Below are 20,529 nucleotides of genomic sequence, written 5' to 3' on the forward strand. Positions count from 1 at the left end.
CTTAAAGCAAATTTTTCCATCTAACAATCCAAGGTGCCATCACTGTGAACCTTGCTGTGTGACTCTGGGTGCTGTTAATCATGGTGTGAAGGTGTTTCATACCTGGAACACATTGCTTGTGTCCTCTGTTCTGCACGGAGAGGAATGCATGTCTTCACCAGGATTCTTGTGGTGAAGGAATGCTTTGGACAGCTGATGTGACAACAGTAGGTGACATGAAATAGTGTCATGTGACTCTGCCTTCAGCCTGCTGGCCCAGGTAGGGGAAGTGAGTGGGAGCTTTGTGTGTGCCTGAGGATTTTGTGCTGCCTCTTTCTGCTCAAAGCTGCCTGTCTGTCAGCCTGTCATCTTCTTTTCCTTTTGACTTATCAGCCAAACCATATCTAGGTTTCAGAGTTTCATTTTTTTGCTCGCCTCTTCTCAGGGACAGAGAGATAAATTTGACAGGCAAGTGTTTTAGCTCCCCAGTTCCAGGAGTGAGAAACTCTTGTGCCTCAGGGACTGGGAGAAGACAACCATGGGGCAGCACTTCTGTTGTCCTTTCTGAGGCTGGAATTGTGCAGGGGGGGTTTCCAGTTTACTCAGCCCCTTTCCTCTCAAGGGTCTTACTTCTGCAGAGCACCAGTGCTCAGGCAGGGGAAGCAGAGCTTGCCTGTTGGAAGCAAAACTAGTTTGGATCTTAGTATTGGATCCTCACTCCTTGTAATTATAATAAATTTCTGAAATGCATATTTAATGAAAAACAAATATATTAAATTCTAGTTACATAAGCCAAAGACCATCCATCATTTAGGGAATCCACAAGAATTCTGCTCCTTCAGTGTTCCCTGCCAGAAAAGCACGTGTCAGGGCAGAGGAGAGTCTGTGGGAGATGCTTCAAGGACGGGGTGCTGCCTGCCTGAAAGTTTCCCTGACCTGGTCCTGTTGGCACTGATGCAGAACGTGGGGCTTTGTGCCAATGGTGAGAGTGGGTTTGGGGGATGGAAATAGATCACTCATTACTTGTTTAGCAGAGCATGAGGAGATCCACTGTCTAGTGTGCAGGGGAAGAGGTGTGAGACTTTTGAGTCACGTCTTAGCCCACATAGAGGACCAGCTCAGGATGGGCCTGCAAAGCCTGACCACCTCTCCCAGGCAAGAAGGGAAGGAACAGTCTCAGCACATTTCCAGAGCTGCCCAGCCTGCTTTGTCTTACTACTCAGGGCATCCTTTTCTCTTCCTTGTAGCCTGTGCAACCCCAGGGAGTGCAGCCATGTCACATCACCTGGAACACAGCTCTTTCTGGGTCTCTTGCTGAGCAGATACGGCTGGCAAGCATCTCCCCTCCGGGAGCAGTGGAGGAGGCACAACAACTGTACCCTGTTGGCAGTGCCCCTCACCTGCTGGGCTTGAGTGAAGGCAAGGGGAATTGCACACCCCAGAGCAAAGAGCTGTTGCTTTCCATCGCTCTCTGTGACTGCCCTTGGGGCAGGAATAGAACCCAGCACTCCCAAAACAACCTGGCCTCGTAGGATGGTGAAGGAATGGATCTGCTGCTGTCAGTGCAGTGTTTGGGGAGGGCTGGCAGACGTGCCCTGTCACTGGGAAACAGCTGGAAGCAAGAGGTTTCCTGAGGCAGCACAGGGTGAAAAACAGCATGTGGCTTGGGAAGGGTTCAGCATGGAGCTGGTGTTTGCTGCAGGAGAACGTGAATTTCTGAGAGAGGGTTTTGGAGAGTGCTGGGCGTGTATGGGAGGCAATGTTCAGTGAGAATAATCTGATCTTTCTGGGCACAAGAGAGGCAGCATTCACTAACTGGTCTGTGGCTGTTTTCCCTAGTCCCATCCCTGGCAGGGTTTCCCATCTCCAGCTGGCTGTTGTGGGGAGCAGGACTGGGCACAGAGCAAGCCTGTGATCTTGTCACCCCCTGGTGAGCCTGCCCATCTCCTAGCACTGGTGCCAGCCTCCTATGGACTTGAACTGTGCACTGCTCTGTTTAATTCCTCTGGATTTATATTAATGACATTCAAAGTTGCCTATAGTAGTTGTTTCAGCACTTTGTTGATTTTTTCATTACCTGATAATTCATGACTCTGTTCCTGTGCTTCAGACTGGTGCAAGGACAGCTCTGTGCAAGCCACAGTGGCTCACCCATTGCAGCACCAGACTGTAAATCTCACTGCTTGCTGCCCTGCCAGGCAGGTCCTTTTCTCCCCATTACTTGTTAACTCCAGCAGCTGATGATCATCTTTCCTAGGTTGATGCAATTTTTGTGACACTAGAATTAGTTTTCTACTGCTTTTATATGCCATGGTAGGAATGAGAGTCTCACAGTAACTGCTCTGGCTCAAATTTCCACCCTCAGAGTAATAAGGACATTAGCCCAGTCTCGTCAATTCATTTTGTCCCTGGCATGTTGTTATTTGTAATAAGCTTTGTAAAATGTTGTTAGGCTTTTTCCTGACATAAGTGAAGGGTAGACAAGCAGACTTTGTGTCTAGAAATGATGAATTTTAATAGCAGTCTTTCAGTGCTGCTTTAGTTCCTTCCAGACTGGCTTCTCCACCCTGGGATTAGCTACAGACAGCCTGTTCCTTCTACCCAGGAAATGGCTGGCTAGTTCTTGCTCTATCATGCTTGACAGATCCCAGGGACAGGAAAGCTTGCTAGTAGCTGCTGCTCCTGTGCATACAGGGGAGGTCTTGAAAACACTAGTCCAGTTAGAAATGTGTAGGACTATTACTGGGGTTGACTGGAGCCAAGTCAGAGCCAGAGCTCAAACATCTTTAAGCCTTTTTAAAATGACAGTATTTAACCAGTGTGTGTGCAGCAGAGGCATCCATGGACAAAACCCTTGAGGGCTTAGGGTTCACCAGCCACGTTACCCTTCTGCTTCTGAAGGGCACAGCACAGCCCTGTGCTCTTGGGGGTGGGAGGGTGAGTCCCTGTGGGAAGGAGACTGGAGGGAGATATCTGAGCCCATTCCCTTATCTGCTGGCTGGCATTGACAGCAAATCACGATTAATTCCTGTGCACCTTGCCTTTAATGTAGCACCCTCAGATAAGGTGGTGCATCAAAGAGATAAGGAGATGCTCCTGCATAGCAGGAGAAAGCCGGTGCCAAGACTGCCAGTGCATTGGGAGGAGGTCATGAGGAGCATGGGCCTGGGCTTGACCTGAGATCTTCTCTCTCTCTCCAGCTTTCATCCTCATGATTATTCTGGCCCTCATCCGCATCAGCAGAGGCCAAGCTGAAGGTCACCCGTCCATGGCCCAGCTGTCGGGCATCCGCAATCTGTTTGGGGTGTGCGTCTATTCCTTCATGTGCCAGCACTCCCTGCCATCCCTCATCACCCCCATCTCCAAGAAGAAACACGTCAACAAGCTCGTGCTGCTCGATTACATCTTGATCCTGGCGTTCTACAGCCTCCTGTCCTTCACTGCCATTTACTGCTTCCGTAACGACACCCTCATGGACATGTACACGCTCAACTTCACCAACTGTGAGATCATCAGCGTGGCCTTCATTCGCTACTTCCTGGGCCTCTTCCCGGTCTTCACCATCAGCACCAACTTCCCCATCATTGCAGTGACCCTGCGCAACAACTGGAAGACCCTTTTCCACAGAGAGGGGGGCACCTACCCGTGGGTGGTGGATAGGATTGTCTTTCCTGCCATCACGCTGATTCCCCCAGTGCTGGTGGCTTTCTGCACCCACGACCTGGAGTCCTTGGTGGGGATCACAGGAGCCTATGCCGGGAATGGGATCCAGTACCTCATCCCAGCTTTCCTGGCGTACTGCAGTCGGAAGGACACTCAGCTGGTCTTCGGCAGCGGGACGGTGAACAAGCACCTCTCTCCTTTCCGGCACAGCTTCTGGATTGTGTTCGTGCTCATCTGGGGTTTCTCTTGCTTCATATTTGTGACTGCAAACATTGTCCTGAGTGAGTCAAAGCTCTGATGAGGGTTGCAGCATGCTCCCTCTGGAGCTCCAGAGACTCCAGCATTTCAGCTCCCCCTCTGGAACTGTGCAGTGAGGGGGAGAGGCAGTATGAAGGGAAGTTTTCAGGCCCTTGGCTTGGTGACACAGACTTTCTTCACTCCACTTTGGGTGTGGGTGGAGTGGACTCAGCCTTGTTCCAGTTCTGGTTCTCGGACAAAGCCCTGGGGCTGAGCCCTCGGCAGCCTGCACCGTTAACCAGTGTCCAGCCATTCCTGCCTTTGGCTCTGTCAGAGCAGCACATTCTCTGTCTGTCCCTCTGTGGTTTTCTGTGTGCTGCAGGTCTCGGCACACAGGAGAGGGACAGCCTTGGCTGCATCACTAAATGTCCCTTCTCCCAAAGGCAGGAATGTGCTGTGCAGAATCCGGCAGGAGATTGGGATAACTGAGTCTCTTCTTTCTGCTGAGACTCCTTCAGACCAACCTCCTGTGCCAGCTGAAGGAAAACATAAGGGTGGAAATAGACCTAATTCAGAAGGAAATAATTTTGTGCTGTTACATTTTCTTTTTCTAGAAGCATTATCATGTTTGTGCACATTGCCTGGAATAGGGGATCTTTTGCTTAGAGCTGGATTTCTCCAGCCTGGGAGTTTACATTCACATTTCTGTCCTGTTCTCCTGTGCTGTGACAGCTCAGTTAGGCAGAGCAATGCCCCTCTGCATGCAGGGATACAGTTCTTCCCACTGGAAGGGAAATCAGCCTTGCTTCCCCCAGTACAGCACGCGACTCAGAGCTTTCCATCGGCAGAGCCCTTCTCCTTTTCTCAGCTTTGCCCGGGGCTGGTATCGGGATCGGTGTGGGCTGGGGAGGTGCTAATTACCCAGTCCTGACACGCGAGAGGCTTCGGCTGTGCACACTCCCGCGTTGGGTAATTAGCCTTGAAACAAGGTGGGTGTTAACTCAGGGGAATGAGCTGGTGCCAGGAGGAAGTGGCTGTGCCCTGGCTCAGCTCTGCCTGCAGCAGCAGAGCTCTCGAAACGAGGGAGCAAAACCTGAAACCCTGCTGGAACTGGGCTTGACCCCATCTGTCTTTCGGCACAGGGTCAAGGTAGGCTTGGGGCTGCTCCTGCTCTGCTTCTTTCAGAATTGGGCTGCTCCTACCTTAGGCAGCTCTAGGAGAAGCTCTGCTTTTAGGATGACTGTGGTCACTGTAAGACCCCACTTTGTCACCGGGTCCTGTGTTCAGAAGCCCTGGGGCACAGATCATACAGGGTTTCCTGACAGAAGGAAGAACTTTAAAAGTTTTCACCTGAACTATTTTAAACCCCCTGTTATCAAAGCAGGTTCAAAGCCAGGTGCACATCAGATCCTCCTGCCCTCTGCACTTGCTGCAATATTAAATGTCATTTCTCACTAAAGCAAGCTTTGAACTGCAGCTCTTTCTAATCAAGCTCTGTTTTCAAGTAGGACTTTCTGGTTTCCATATGACCTGAAGTGCTCCTCCTGGGGGAATATGCAAGTACCTGGAGCTGTATAAAACCACTTCATAGCTTTTAAAGCAAAACCCTGCACCTCTCAAGCCTGAGCACCGCCACTGTGTCCTTGCTGAGCTGCCTGGGGAGAATCTGGAGAGACTGTTCATCTTCTCTCTAGCGTGATCCTAAACAGGCATTTGCAGCCCCTGCTAGTGAGTTTAAACATCCCCAAGTGCTCCTGGAAAGCTGATGTGGTGTCTTCAGTACCAGATTAAGAAGGTATTTTAGAGGTATCTGGTGCTGGTGTCTTGTTTGGGAAGCAGTAGTTTGGAGGTCAGATTCATGGGGCAGCTGAGCTGGGAGCCACCTGCATGGCAGCTGGGAGCTAGGCAGAGCTGGAGGGAGAATTGAATGCTGATGAAATGAGCCTTTGGAAGCTGGAGAGGCTGAGGGGGCTGTTCCTCTGCATGAGTGTGCAGATGTGGTTTCATGGAGGGGCTGAGGGCTGTCTGCCCTGAGCTGCCCATGTGTTGCAAGGCCCTTGGCTCAGCTCCTGCCCTCCACATGCTCATTTCAGTCTCTTGCCTTCACATTTCATTGCAGCCAGGAAACAGGGCTGTTCTCTGTTATTTCATCTCCTTTCACCCTCCCTTCCCTTCTCAGGAAGGAGGGAGCCCAGCCTGGCACCCTCTTTCCTGCCATCTCTTACATTTAAAGATGTGCCTTCTCTTCCCTGGCCTGTGTGTCCCCCTCTCCCCCTCAACAATGTGTAACAGTGATTTCTGAGGGGCTGCACCTCCAAGAGCTGCTTGGATCCAGGTATTGGATGGAATGGGATGCTGAGCACTTGTGTTCCAGTCCCAGCCTTTGCCATGGTACCTTACTGTGCTCCCCAAGGAGCATGTGTGCTTCTGAAATAAATAACCATGAATTCCCAGACACCTCCTGTCCTTGCACAGCAGCAAAACAGATATATCCAAGGAATTGGGGTGATTAACAGAAAGAAGCTCTACAGCAGAGAACATTTTTCATATAAAACGTGACATAGCAATGCCTTAAAAATTACTGGAGAAAGCAAGAAGGGAATGGTTCGGTGCAGCCAGCACTGGCTGAGGGGACACTGGGTGACCCCATGGTGCAGGGCACGAGCTCTCTCCTCTCACTCATCGTGAATAAGTCTATTTTTATTTGGCCATTATCAGCAGTAACAATTCATTATTGCAGATTCACACGTGATGCTTTGTCCTGACTGTAATTAGTTTTTAAAAAATGGGATTAAAACCAATAAAATGCACATTATACATCTGGTTTAGTCTGACTTCTTTTTTCATCCCTTTCTTCCTCATGCTTAGGCACGGAACAGCTATTCCTGGAGGGGATGGCCATGACGGATGGGGCTGCAGGCCAAGGAGAAATGGCAAGTGGAGAGGGTAATGGAGACCCTCACCTCTTCTCTATTAGCCTACTGCAACTCTGGGTGCTAGCTGCAAACTCAATTAAAACATCTGTACTTCCCCCTTCTCAATTACGGCTCCTTACACTTAAAGCCAAACAAATTGAATTGCTCCGCTGCCTCAGGCTGCAAAGGCAGTTTCTGCCAGCAAATTTATTATCACCATAAAGCGCAGCTTGATTTATGTTAAAATATTAAAGCAGATCTTTATGATGGAAATAAACACTTTCTACTGTGATTCTCTCGAAGGACCTCACAAGCAGCAGTGGATTTTGGGGCTTGGGCTGTAAATCTGAGGCCAAACTGGCATCAGAGAGGAATTCAGTCTATTGCAGCACTTGGAAGAGCAATGGCCAGGGAAGGAAAAACTTGGAACCTGAGAAGAGGCTTTAGGCAAAGCTTCACCACCAGCAAGGAGCCACATGTCCCTGAGGGGATTCAGCTGTTTGAAAGTTTGAGGAAAGTGCTCACCAGCCTTTCCCCTGGATGGATTTGGGCAGCCCAGGAGCTGTCAGTGGGTCAGGGAAGGGCACCTGCTGCAGCGTCTCAGCTGGGGAAGGTTTTGTGTCATGGCTTTGCCTTGGCAGGAGGCAGGAACCAGGAGGTGGCTGCACCTGCTGCTCCCTCAGGCATCCTTGGGCACAGGCATGGCAGCTGTCCCCAGCACCTTCTTGGCCCCATATGTGTCCTGGTTTGTGATTTAACCAGTTTCCTCTGCCTTAACTGGAGTCACCATCTCCCCCCAGCAGCACCAGTATGTCCTTGCCACTGGAACACCTTTCCAGTGGCTGATGTGTGCTGGCCTGCTTTGTTCCCCCTCTCCTCATCAGAATGGGTCTGATGATGCTGAGCAATGGGGCAGTGAAAATAAGACCTGCTATGGAGATGTCAGAGCAGGCAGAAGCAGGGGTGGGTTTGGGAGGACAGTGCCTGCCCCCCCTCAGTGGGGCTGAGCCCCAGAGGTGGGTACCCAGCAGTGATCCAGCCTTATTTCCCTCTGCATAGCAGCCCACAGCCTCCCTGGGTACACTGGGTGCCAGAGCAGGCTGAATTAAAAAGTGATTGATTAGACAATTTCACCAAAAAGAAATAATATTTCTCAACGTCTGTTAAACACTAAATTACCCAGCCCCTCTTTGGAAAGCCTAGCCAGAGGGTGCTTCCAGACTGCTGCTTCCCTGAAGGTTTGTCCCTGATGTACCCACGAGCAGGGAAATTCTGCAGGAGCTGCTTAGTCCTTCCTTAGTCCTTGAAGGTCACAGGTCTCACCTGCACTGGACTGGTCATGCCCCAAACACCTCCTTTCCCCCCAGTGCCCAGCACCTGGCACAGAAATGGGAGAAAAACTCTGCTCTCCCATCCCAATTGGCATGTAAAGATGATTATGCAAATGCCACCATGGTGGCCAGGGACCTGGACATTCACATGGGGCACCCAGAATAGCCCTGGCCTTACACCAGGTGCTGACACCCAGCCCTGGGGCCACCTCCCCTGGGAGCACCCCCTGCGCCCCATTTGCCCTGTCCCTTGCTGTCCTCAGTCTCCTGCAGCAAAGCCCTTCCATAAAACATGAAGCAGCTCCATTTGGCCTCTGCTGAGTCACCAGGGACATCATTAATTAATTTAAAACATGGGTTGGGGATTTTTGCTACTTTTTTTTTTTTTTCTGCTCCCCTTTGCTGTCACAGCCCCAACCTCAGCTCAGGTTTGACTGCAGCTGTGTACGATAGCTTCCTCGAGCCAGAGTGCCACAACTTGAGGGAAGGTTCCCAAGGCCACAGTGAAGCTTCCAGGGGACCAGCCTGTCACTCCAGGGGGCATCTGGGGCACTCAGCTGGGAAGAGCTGCCCCGGGTGAATGGGTGCCATCACCTGTGGCAGCCTGGATGAATACCCTCCTCTTCAATGGGATTTATTTATTTATGGCTTTTATTTATACATCAGTACCTCCCACCCTCGCCAGGAGGTTTGGAGGGGCTGCCAAAGCCATTAAGAGACAATTGCAATGATAAATAAGTAAAGGGAATTAAAGCACCGGCACCAGTGTGTGAAGGCAGCCAGGCTGGGGGATGGGGGGGTTGGCTGGATTTAACCCCAGACAGATGGGTGGATGCATTGATGGACAGATGGATGGACAGACAGATATTGCCAATGCTCTTGAGCCTGGACCACACATGGCCGGGCCCTTCTGGACCTCCTCGGGGTTTTGCAGCCATCCCTGGGGCAGGGCTGGGTGTCCTGGAGCAGTCCCAGCCATCGTCCCCTCACTGTTACTGGCCCCAGCTAATTGGTGGCTGCCAGCAACCCCCAGCAACTGTGTTTTAATAGACAGAAAAAGGAAAAGGAAGAAAAAAGAAAAGAAAAGAGGAGAAAAGCTTTAGAGCAGCTTCCCGGGGAGACATTAATGGAGGAAGGCGATGCCTAAGCTGGGAAGAGGGGCTGAGGGCTGGCCTGGGACCCTGGGACAGCCTGCCAGCCAGTCACGGGCAGCTCTGTGTAGTCCTGGTGGTGCTGCTCTGGGATGGGGCTGGAACTGCCCGGCAAAGCCCTGGCTTTAGCCCGGGGCCCCGGATCCTCAATTTCCATTTCCCAAAGACCCTCTCCCCTGCCTGAAGCTCCTGTGAGTCACGGCCGCCTCTGGTCGCGCCCCAGCCCGGCAGGGAAGGGACTGTGTCAGGCGTACGTGAAGAGAAGAATTAAACCCGGCTCATCTATCACACCTGATTTATGGCTCCATCAGCCTGGGAAGGTGGGAGGAATTTTTCCCTTTCTCATTCCCCACAGCACACCTTCCCGGAGTTGCTGTGCCGAGCTGTAGATCCCTGCCAGGCTGCCGTTTGCAGCCACGACAGCATCACTCACTGACCCGAGCCCAGCGCCATCAGTGCCTGGCACCCCAAAGCCTGAGGAGGGGGCTCCAGTGCTCGGCTCCAGCCTCTGCATAGGCTGACGGCTCCTAATTAAACCCTTGGAGCAGCTGCCATTTTTCTTTTCCATCTTTCCCTTGCCTGTGGGACGAGCCTGTGCTGCGGCTCAAGAGTAACGGGACACGGACGGGGAGGGGACGCACAGGAGAACGAATATTCATGGGAATCCATGATGCCAAGGGCAGCCCCGGAGGATGGAAGAAGGGTCCCCAGGCAGCTGAAAATGTCTTTTTAATGACCTGGACATGGCGTTTCGAGTCCTTCGAATGAAACCAAAACGTGACGACGAAACGGCGGCGATGCGTTTGGCGTCCCCGATGCCAACCCCGCCTGTAGGGAGAACTCGACCCAGCACGTACCAGCCCTTGCCAGGCTCCTCTGACTCCCCCAAAGAGCGCACCGGGACCCGCCGAGCCGCTTGGAGCATCCTGCTGCCGGCGGTGCAGGACCCCGGGAGGCCGGAGCCCGGCCGGGAGCCGCTGGCTGGCCCGTGGGGACACCCGGGCAAAGGGCAGGCAGAGGGGTGCGGACACCCCCCTGTCCCCCCATCACACCTCCGACTCCAGGCTGGAGACCCGCCGCCAGGACCCGCCGCCGCAGGGACTCGCCACCCCGCGGGCCAGGGCTGGGTCCCTCCTCTCCGCCCCCACGGCCCGCAGCACGGCCAGCTCCCCGCGCCTCCCACAGTCTCTGCAGGCGCTGTCCCAGCGCCCGGGTCCCCGGGCACAGGGGTGCACCCCGGGGTGCTCCCGGGACGGCGCGGTCCCCCGCGAGAGGTGTCTGGCGTACAGGGGCAGGTTGGCGTAGGAGTTCATGCAGGCGTGGGGAGCGCACGCCGGCACGGTGAAGGCGGCCCGAGGGCTTTGCCGGCAAGCCTCCCGGTAGGACGGCAGCCTGGTCACGGGCGAGCGCGGTGGCACCCGGCCAGCGCCCTGCGGGCAGCGGGAGCCGCAGCCGTAGCCGGCCTCGGCTTCGGGGAAGAGGTCGGGCACGTCGGCACGGGCGGCCGGGCGCGGGGCCCCGCAGCGCCGCAGCCCCGCGGGACGCCGCTTCTCGCCGCGCTCCCCGGACGCCCTGGCCGAGCTCGCCCACCGGCTCAGCTTCTCCCGCTCCATCCCCGCCGCCTCCGGCCGCGCCGACTCGCCCCTGGCTCTGCAAGTCCTGGTGACTTTCGGGAAGGATCCGCGAGAGCAGGATGGAGGCAGGAAGGCGCTGCCCACCTCCCTCTTCTTCTCCGCTGCCGAGAGCAGCCGGGGCAGAGTCCCTGAGCTCCCGTGTGCCCCGTCCCTCTGGAGCAAGGGGTTGTTTTGCAGCCTGTCCGGCCGTCCCGACGGCCGCTTGTGCTCCCTGTAGATGTCCGGTGGTGGGAGGTCCCTCGGGGATGTGGGGGGCGGGAGGGGAGCCCCGACATGGTTCCCCACCAGCAGCTGCTCCCCGTAATCCCCTCCTGGGGAAGTCTTCACCAGGAGGTGGGGGAAACCTGTGAGAGCTTCATCCCCTACACAGCCACCCCGAAACTTCAGGGGGTGTAGCAGGTGGAGGTGCTCGTTTTCCCCTCTCCAGTTCTCCTCCCCGTGCAGACGGGAGTCCACGGGGATGGGATGGGGCAGCGGCAGCCCCTTGGGAGCGTAGGCTCTCCCCAGCCTCTCGGCGGGCTGCGGGCCGGAGGGCGGCCCCCGGTGTGCGCCGGTGCTGTTCTGCACCACGAGCTGGGGTGTCCTCAGGGAGAAGGTGGTCTGGAGGCGCTCGCTGTGGTTGCTCCAGTCCTCAATGGTGCGGGTGGCCTGCTCCAGTGAGCCGCCCACGCTGGCCGTTGTCACCATCTCTTTGGCCGCCTGCAGCATTTTCAGCACATTGGCCTGGGCTGAGCTGGCAGTGACATCGGGTGTGGGTGCCCGCCCGGGACTCGACATGGTCTGCACCCCATTGAAGCAGCTGTAGATGCCCTGTGGGGAGAAATGGGGATCCACCCATTGTCAGCAAGATCAGTGGGTTCCTGCCCCCCTGAGCCCACCCTGCTGAGCTGAATTCATGCTACTGAGTCTGAGGTAGCTTCAGAGCACTGACGCCCTCTCCCCAGGATCCCCAGAACTTGTCAACGTGCGTGACACTATCCTCTATCACCCCTTTCCCCAGGGTTACTGATAAGGATGTGGGGTCATTCCCAGGATTGAGCCTTTTCCCCAAACCTGGCTTTTCTCACCAAGATCTCATATCACCAAGAACATCTCCAGTCCTTCCCATGCAGGTCAAAGGACAATGCCCACCAAGCCATGTCCATCTCTGTGACACCGTGTGAAGACATTTGGGCCCCTCGAAAGCCCCTCTCAGCATCCCTCACCCTGCTGATGGCCAGGAGGAAGTCAAGCTTGTGGGACTTGGGGACGGAATGACGCAGCTTCCAGTAGACGAGGTGCTCCCAGGCAAAGACCAGCAGGCTCAGCCCCATGGCCACCAGCAGCATGTAGAAAACCCCAGCCATGTTGTCAATGTCCAGCTTGCTGCTCATCACCTCATTCTTCTCATTCTGGCAGATCCCTGACAGCCAAACCGTCTCCAGCTTCTGGGTCTCACCTGGGACATGCATAACAGTGCAGGGGTTGAAAATGCACCCCTGGGAATCATTTTCCCAAGCACATCCCTGCCCCTTTCCACCCTGCTGTGGGTGGAGGAGAATAAAGAGATCCCTGAGCTTCTGGAGCTGGAAGCACTTAATGCTGCTGCTGCATTGGCCTGAGCATCCCACTAGTCACTTGTCCTTCTCCAGGGTCCTCTCCCAACTCTGTTACCCACCCATGTGCCAGCCAGCCATTCGTACTGTCCTCTTCCCAGGCTTCTCCTCAGGACCCTCAAGTGCACAGCCATCTCCAGGATTTTACAACCCCAGAGGGAATGACATGCACAACATCCAGAGGATTTCATATCCCCTGAAAGGAACTGATGAAGTGAGGGATTCACATGAAGTGAGTGCCATCCTGCCGTGAGGATGTCAGCTGTGAAGGCTGCAGAGGGTATGAGGACCAAAGCCCTGTTCCCTGGGTTAATCTTCAGGGCAGGAGTGGGGGCAGGATGGGGTCAGGGCTAAGGAGGAGCTCACTCAATCACCCACCATCTCCCAGGAACTGGAGCAGGGCCAGGTCAATGGCCCGCTTCCAGCGTGAGTCCTTCTGCAGGGCGATGCCGTAGCCCGTGGTGGCGAACACCTTCCCGCTGCCGATGGTCACCAGCTTGCAGCCCTCGTCCTTGCCTGCCATGTAGTTGAGCACCGCCGCGTCGTAGATGAAGGCATCCAGCTTCCTGCCACACCAACAGGAGGAGGGTGAGGGGGGTCTGCAAGCCCGTTAGTGGGGGAGGGCTGTGCCTGTTTGGGGAGCTCTATCCCTTTCAGAAAGCTGTAACCCATCTGGAGGGGGTTCTGTGTCCGCTTGGGGTCCCTGACCCATCCTGGAGTGCTGTAACCACACTTGGAAGGGAAGTAGCCAGTCTTGGGGGGAGTTTTACCACTTGGGGGAGCCATGCCCCATCTGGGGTGAGCTGCATCCCTTTTGAGGGAAGCTGTATGAAGCTGTACCCCCATCTGCAGTAGGTTGTGCCATATTTGGGGGTCCTGTACTTCATCCAGGGAAGATGCACGGAGCCATACCCTGTCTGGGAGAGCTGTACCCAGCCTGGGGGGCTCACAGCCAACTTCAGGGGGGTTGTACCCCAGTTGAGAAATCCCTTCTCCATCTGGGAAGTCCTGTACCCTATTCCAGGGAGCCATAGTTATTTGGGGGTGCTATATATGGGGGTCATTTGGAGGAGCTCTGAGAGCCATACTCCATCTGGGGGGCCATACCCCATCTCAGGGAGCCATACCCCATTTTGAGGCTGGTGAGGGCATCCTCCACAGAGCGCTGGTTGTACTTCACCATGTGGGTGTGCATGTCAGGGTAGTTGCTGCGGATGTTCCTCTCGGTGCTGCCGTTGGGGACGGTGCCAAAGCGGAAGGGTGGATACTGCTCCTGTGGCCTCTGGAACTGCAATGGGGAGCCCCAGTGGGTGGCATCACACAGTGCCCATGTCTTTCCATGTCCCCAGCATGTCCCCTCCCTGCAGCCAGCCCGCTACTCAAGCACTCATGCCCAGCCAACTGGCAGTGATGTGTAGCTCCACACACATCACTGCCAGTAACTTCAAAAAGGGTTTTTTTAGGGTTCCCACCCCAATGATCACCTTCCTGTCACTCAGCCCTGACACAGTGTCAATGTACTGCTCCTGGATCATGAAGGCAGCCAGGTTGGCTGTGTAGCTGGCGAGGAAGATGACAGCAAAGAAGGCCCAGATGAGCACCATGATCTTGCTGGTGGTGCCCTTGGGGTTCTCGATGGGGACTGAGTTGTTGAAGACCAGAGCCCACAGCAACCACACGGACTTGCCGATGGTGAAGGAGGGACCTCCTGGCCCTGCAGAGACAGGGAACATAGGGGACATTTGTCAGCCCAGCCAGGGACATGTCCCCCCCTCCCAGCTCCCACCTTCCCAACTCACTCTTGCCACTGGTGAGGTTCTGGTTATAGCCAACAGGGCTGAAATACTCGAACACGAAGACAGTGATGGCCACCACAGTGAGGCACATGACAAACATCATGACCCACACGGCTGGGCTATAAGGCTCTGCAAAGCAAGTAGAACTTTGTGAGCCTCCAAGGACATCCCCTGGTCCTCTGAGGACTGCCAGGAGCCCTCCTGGATGGATAGGGCTCATCCTGAATATTTCCCCTCCTTGGAGAGGAGTTGGAGGTTGGCAGCACCATGGCCAAACAGCTCTACAGGGAATCAGGAGAGAAGGGGATTGCTACAGAGCTAGGGGATGCAGCCATGCTTCCCTGCCTAGACCCAATCAGGTTCTCACCAACAGGGAGATCTTTACAAAATGCTACCCATCTCCAGGGTCACTGCAGGAGGGTTTCCCATGGGATCACAGGTTGTCCCCCATGATGGTTCTGGCCACAAGACTCTGCCTGCATCAGGCACAGAACCAGCCTCCAGCCCTGCTCAGCCCTGGGGAGAGCCCCCCCTGAGTGATGACAGGCAATGAGCCCCTGCCTGCCCAAGATGATCTGGGATGGAGCAGCAGGAGCACTGGGGATGCATCCGAGCTGTCAGCGTGCAGGCACTGAGGTCCATTTATCAGAGCGTCCTTCACTGTCAGGGAGGAGAGGCCTCCCCTGATGGGGATGTGGCTCACTAGCACAGAGGCAGGAGACACAGGGACATGGGGACCGCAGACCCCAACCCTGCCAAACCAGGGCAGGATGCTCCTCTGTCCCTGGGGCTGGTGAAGGTGACCCTGCTTCCGTGGGAGTCTGGGCTTTGTGGTGTGGGGGGGACAGGATGAGGAGGATGTGCCCAGGCTGATGGTCCCAGCTTCCATGGCATCCCTAGCACCTTCCTGCACCCTCCCCACACAAGAGCCCAGTGCCAGCTGAGCTGGGACATTGCTGCTGTGCCCTTGCCAAGTGCAGAGAGCCCTGCCTACGCTGAATTTCCTGACGACATTGGCCCATCCTCCCCTTCCTAGGCTGCAGCTTTGCTGGTGTAAAAGTCATTAAATAAAACTTCTGGCACTGGTGGTTTCCTACACTTGGCTTAACCACTGGCTCTGGTGACGGTGGCAGAGATGGGTCCCCAAACCAGAGCTCCAAGCTGGCAAATCCTCCCACGTCCCCATCCTCCCTCCTCCACACAAAAAAATGAAGAGGAGAAAACCACTGAGCCCAGCCTTAGTCTCCAGCCTCCATCTCCATAATAAAAGGATTATTCAGGCAGGGAAGAAAGAAGCCCCAAAGCCGACAGCACAATCTCCTTCCCTTATGACTTAGGCTTTTTTTCCTTGAAAGTTGTTAAAACTGAACAGTATTTCCAATTTGCATTTGTTGGAAGCAGGGGATGAGCCTGCAGAAAGACAGAGGCACACAGGGCTCACCCAGGAAAGCGGAGGGGGACACGGTGCCATTGCTCCGGGCCACCATGACGCTGATGCCCGTCTCCACAAAGGGCACGGAGAAATCCACAATCTCGGACCGCTCCTCGTTGATGGTGAGGGAGCCGATGGCCATGTCTGCACGCTTGTAGTACACCTGGAAAAGGGGCAGGTGAGCTTGGGATGGGCAGAGGGACAAGCAGAGGGACCCAGACCTCTTTCCCCAGGCATTTCCTCATCTCCAGCATTTCCAGCCTTAATTTCTGCCTTTAAAAAAAAAAAAAATTATCTTCCTAAGTGATCAGGGGCACAGACACAACCTGCTGTGGGGTTGTAAGTGTTCATCTGATGACTCCTCCAGGGAGGAGCTCATGCCAAGCTGTCCCCTGCCCATAGTCCCACCACAAATCCCATCTCCACCAGGAAAGCCCCAGGTCAGGAGTGAGTGGTGCCCTCCAGGGAGCGTTGAAGCGGGGTCTGGGCCATGCTCATCCCTACCTCACCAATCATGCCGTTCCAGACCCCACGGACAATCTTGCCGTGTTTGCCATTTGTCACCAGGTAGAGGTCATAGGAGAACTTCACTGCCTTGGCCAGCTTCTTCAGGATGTCGATGCAGAAACCTTTGCAGCACAGCTTGGTGTAGGGATCCACAAGGCCATCACCACTGGAAACACACCAGGAAAGATGGGTTGGACCAAACAGAGATGCTCTGAGCACCCTGGACACCACGTGCCAAGGGAGTGGTGGCCAGACTGGCCAAGCTCCACGTCCCTGCTCACCTCTGGGAGGAGTTGGTCTGCTTACGGCAGGGCACGGTGTTGCGCACGCAGACCCCCGTGCTGGGGTCCGTGTTCTCCACGATGACGAAGGGTCTCTCCTCCAGGGTGGCCACTGTCAGGTGGCGGTTGTCGACCACGGGCTGCATGAAGGAGCCATAGCGGGGCCACACCGGGTACTTCATGTGGATAATGCCTTTTTCCCATTTGCCCACCTGCCCCCAAGGGAGAGCACATGGTCACCCCAGTGAGGGGCTCTGGAGGTCCCACGTGATCCCATATCCATCTTCCCACCTTTGGGGCTTATTCCTTGTGAGCCCCATCTCAGCATCCCTTTCCCCACACACCCATGGATCCAGAGCGAGGTGTTTCCTCCTGAGCCCCAAGCTTCACACTCGGGTGTGCACAGACCTGACCAAACTTTACCCAAAATACTTTCAAACTCCAAAAAACCCGTCTATGCATCTTGTTTCAGATCTAGGTGTTGAGCTGCTATTCTCCAGAAGTGGGCATCTGCATTTCTGACTTTTTTTGAACTTATCAGCCAAATTGCAAGGAAAAACTTTCAGCTCCTGCCAGAGCTTTGATGCTCATCATTGCTGCAAACCCCCACCATGGCACCATTGGTACTTTTGGGACCAGCCATGGTACTTTACGGTTTTGCATGGTACAACCCACCCCAGCGTGGGACCCCAGCCTGTGCATGGCCTCAGGCTCACCCTGCCCAGCCACCCCACAGTGTGCCCATTTCAGGGGGCCTGGGGGTCCTACCATCTCCCAGAGCCGGTGCTGGTTGAGCGTGATCACCACCATAGTGGGCTTGACCAGGTAGCCACCTTCATTGAAGGAGAAGTCCCTGTGCTCCCATGTCACATTGAGAAGGTGCCTGGTGGGACACAGAGCCTGTAAGCCCTTGGCTGTGCAGCCCTGCACGGTACAGCCCTCCTCCTCCTCCGCCACCTTCACCCAGGCAAGTCCCATGGAGACATGTGGGGCTGAGAGCTGGGGACCAGCTTTAACCCCCATGTAAGGGGCAGAGGGGAGCTGGAGAAAGCTCTTCTAGCAAGTAGGCACCGAGGATGATGGCTCACTGCAGAGCTGAGGATGCACAGATTGCCAAAGCAGCCCTGAGGTGCCACAGAGCTGTGATAGCCTCCCTGAGACCCCCAGGGGTCCTGAGTTGCCAAGAAATATGGGAAAAGGCAAGGGAGATGCTGGGAGATCTCTGGGGAGATGCTCCAGGAGAATCACAGCCAAGAGGCATGGACTACCAGCTGTAGCCCTCAGTGTGCATCATCCTTGCTGCTCGCCAGCTCCATCCCCCTCCTCCCCTGCCCTTTCCCTCACCTTTTCCCCACTCCTCCCATTTTACACCCGCCCCAGGGGGCCCCCAGTCCTCACCGGTAGAAGCTTGTGTTGGTGGCAGTGGCCCTGGTGGGGGTCCAGCAGTCCCGCCCCACCTCGGGGAGGTAGCCGTGGGCACGGAAGAAGCTGGCGGCCCCCATGGCAATGATGGCCACCCCGTCCCGCACCTTCTGCCGCAGGCTCAGCTTCCAGCTCTCCGTCACCACGCTGATGAGGCCCACTGGGAAGGAGGAGGGCGGCACCTCCATGTTGCCCACTGTCATGCTGGGCACGATCCAGATGTATCCTGGCCCCACAAGCCCAGCTTGTTCTGCCATGGAGAAGAGATACTCGGCCTCCTCTCGGGAGCAGTAAACAATGAGGACCTGGGCGTCGATCTGGCGCAAGAGCCTCTGCGTCCTGGAGCTGCTCTGCTCCTGGCTCATCTCGAAGGTGAGCACCTCTTGCAGCTCCCAGCCAAAGTAGCTGGCATCCGTGAAGGAGCGGATGACATCCAGGAAGATGTTGTAGCCTGGGTAGAGGCTGGTGATGACAGCAAAGGAGCCCCAGTCGTATTCCTCCAGCACCTTGAAGATCACCTGGATTTGCTGCTCAATGGAGACACCCAACTGCAGGAAAGCTGATCCGGGCTCCTGAGAGAGGAGAGGGATCAGGTGCTGCTCTGGCATCATGATCCAGGTCTCATGCACCAATGCAAGCTTCCTTGAATTTGCCATCATGAAAAGCTCAAGATTGCCACGAACCGGTGCGGTCCGTGGGCTGGAGACACCCAAAATCACACTAATGCTCCTCCAAAGAACTTTACCCCATGCAAAGGGTCAACTCCTGCAGCCTCACATCCATTTCTTAGCATGACCAAAAATTTCTCCATCCTCCAAAGGAGATCATCAGTTTCTCCTTAAACCAGGAGAAGGAGGTGGGCGAGAATTCTGCCAGGAGCATAAATCCCATCCCTGCTCCATCTCACTACCTGCAGCCAGAGCCTGTGTGGCTCCTTCCCTCCCGCTCCACCTCCCTGGCCATCTGGCCTCTCATTAGAAAACCTTAATTGGTCTGATTCTGTCTTAAATGATTCAGCGAATGGCAGTTGCCAAAGGTCACGTGCAGGCAGCAGGTTTTGCCACCCAGACCCTCCCCACCTCCAGAGAAGTAGTCTAGGATGAGCCCCAGAGAATCCCAGACAGGGAGGAGGAGACAGATCCCTCCACTGACCCCAAAATATGCAACTCCTGGAGAAAGCTGCAGAAAATCACCCGGACAGCAAAGCCATGGATATTTTTCCATTGCTCCGGCCTCCATCTGAGCCCTCTACACCCCCCTGACTCCACTGCACCAACCAGAGCCCATCACACCCACTGCCCCCCACCCACAATGTGCTCAAGGTGCTCCATGAGCACCAGTGAGTACAGGCAGGGCTGTGGGGGTGCAATCCAGGGGGATTGGACCCCAAACCACTATGCAAGAAAAGCACAAAGTCTCTTCCCTGAAGAAGGGCAGGATCTCCAGCCACGGGAAAGAGCAAGCACTGAAACCCCTCCAGCACCCAGGCCAGGCAGGCTGAGGAGACAGCCCAAATCTCCATGCCCAGGACCCTCCAGCCTGGCTCTAGCTCTCCCTGCCACCAGCAGTTCCCAGCAGGCAGGTGACAGTAACTGACAGTGTCTGATGCCAGTGAGGAACAGAGAAGACAGAAATCCTGTGTCAGCCACAGTGCACCTGAGATCACCACCGCAGCTGAGCAAGGCTTCTTCATGCTGCCCACGCAGCCATTCCAGGGCTGGATCCAGCCCCATCAGGGCGGGAGGGAGATAAGGTTGTGATAACCCTGGCCCAGTAGCTGCAGGGCCACCGACCCAGCGTCCCGTGGTGGGCACAGGAAGCAGCGCACCAGGGAAGGTCCTTCCACTGGACGTTGAGGTCCTCTCCCACATCCCATTAATGGGCCCCTCCTTGAAGTCCTCACCATGTCCCACCACCCCAGTGAACCACACTGCCACAGCCACTGATCCACCATTCCTGCCCCTGATCCCAAAGGCTGCAGTCCAGCAGTTCCTCTGCCCTCCAGCATTCCACATCCCTTACCTACTCCACTCCAACAGTTCCTCATTTCCCTGATCCCCCCGGGAAATAGTAAGTGAGTACCTCACCTTTGGGGTCAGGACCACTGCAGACCCGCCACTGATGCTGATGATGGGGACCTGGGTCTGGGAGGAGATGAAGTCAAGGATCTGGGCCACGGCCTCCGTGCCCACGTTGTCTTCAAAGACGATGCCGTGGATCTTGTGGCCGGCGAGGATGTCGCAGATCTGGGTGAGGAGGGTGCTGGGGTTGGTGTTGTTGACGACAACAGTGATGGGGTGGATCTCCAGGGGCATGTCCAGGAAGCTCTGGGGGCTCAGGCGGGAGCGGATGTGCAGGGGGTAGGACGTGCCCCCGAACACCACGGCCACGTTGACCACGGGCTCCTCAGGGCCAGGCAGCAGGATGTCCGTGAAGGCAGCCGAGCAGCCCAGCACCATCGACAGTAGCAGAGCGTGCGCCGGCGCTCTGCCCATGTCCACCAGCGTGTCCCTGCCAGCACAGGACACAGCCCCTTGCATCCAGCTGCACACCAGCACCCCCAGCCCCACTCGCCCCCTCCCTCCC

At 55.6% G+C, this 20,529-nt stretch overlaps 2 protein-coding genes across 3 annotated transcripts in view; one reads left to right on the forward strand and one right to left on the reverse strand.

Moving 5' to 3' along the window:
• Nucleotides 1-6,703, forward strand: part of TMEM104 (transmembrane protein 104) — a 43,597-nt gene extending 36,894 nt beyond the window's left edge. For both annotated transcript variants that reach the window (XM_084218258.1, XM_084218259.1), the window contains exon 10: nt 3,180-6,703. In XM_084218258.1, the coding sequence (XP_084074384.1) occupies nt 3,180-3,940 (761 nt within the window). In that variant the 3' untranslated portion in view covers nt 3,941-6,703. The remainder of the gene's footprint in view (nt 1-3,179) is intronic.
• Nucleotides 6,704-10,322: 3,619 nt separating this feature from the next.
• Nucleotides 10,323-20,483, reverse strand: GRIN2C (glutamate ionotropic receptor NMDA type subunit 2C; the record flags this gene model as incomplete). The annotated part of the gene is made up of 12 exons (XM_084218525.1): nt 10,323-11,720; nt 12,116-12,348; nt 12,884-13,071; nt 13,633-13,793; nt 13,990-14,219; nt 14,305-14,430; nt 15,743-15,896; nt 16,238-16,406; nt 16,522-16,733; nt 17,290-17,404; nt 17,920-18,515; nt 20,031-20,483. 12 exons carry the CDS (start codon nt 20,481-20,483, stop codon nt 10,323-10,325), a joined length of 4,035 nt encoding a protein of 1,344 aa, XP_084074651.1.
• Nucleotides 20,484-20,529: the final 46 nt, after the last annotated feature.

The sequence above is a fragment of the Fringilla coelebs genome, assembly GCF_963513975.1.
Source record: "Fringilla coelebs genome assembly, chromosome: 19".
NCBI lineage: Eukaryota > Metazoa > Chordata > Aves > Passeriformes > Fringillidae > Fringilla > Fringilla coelebs.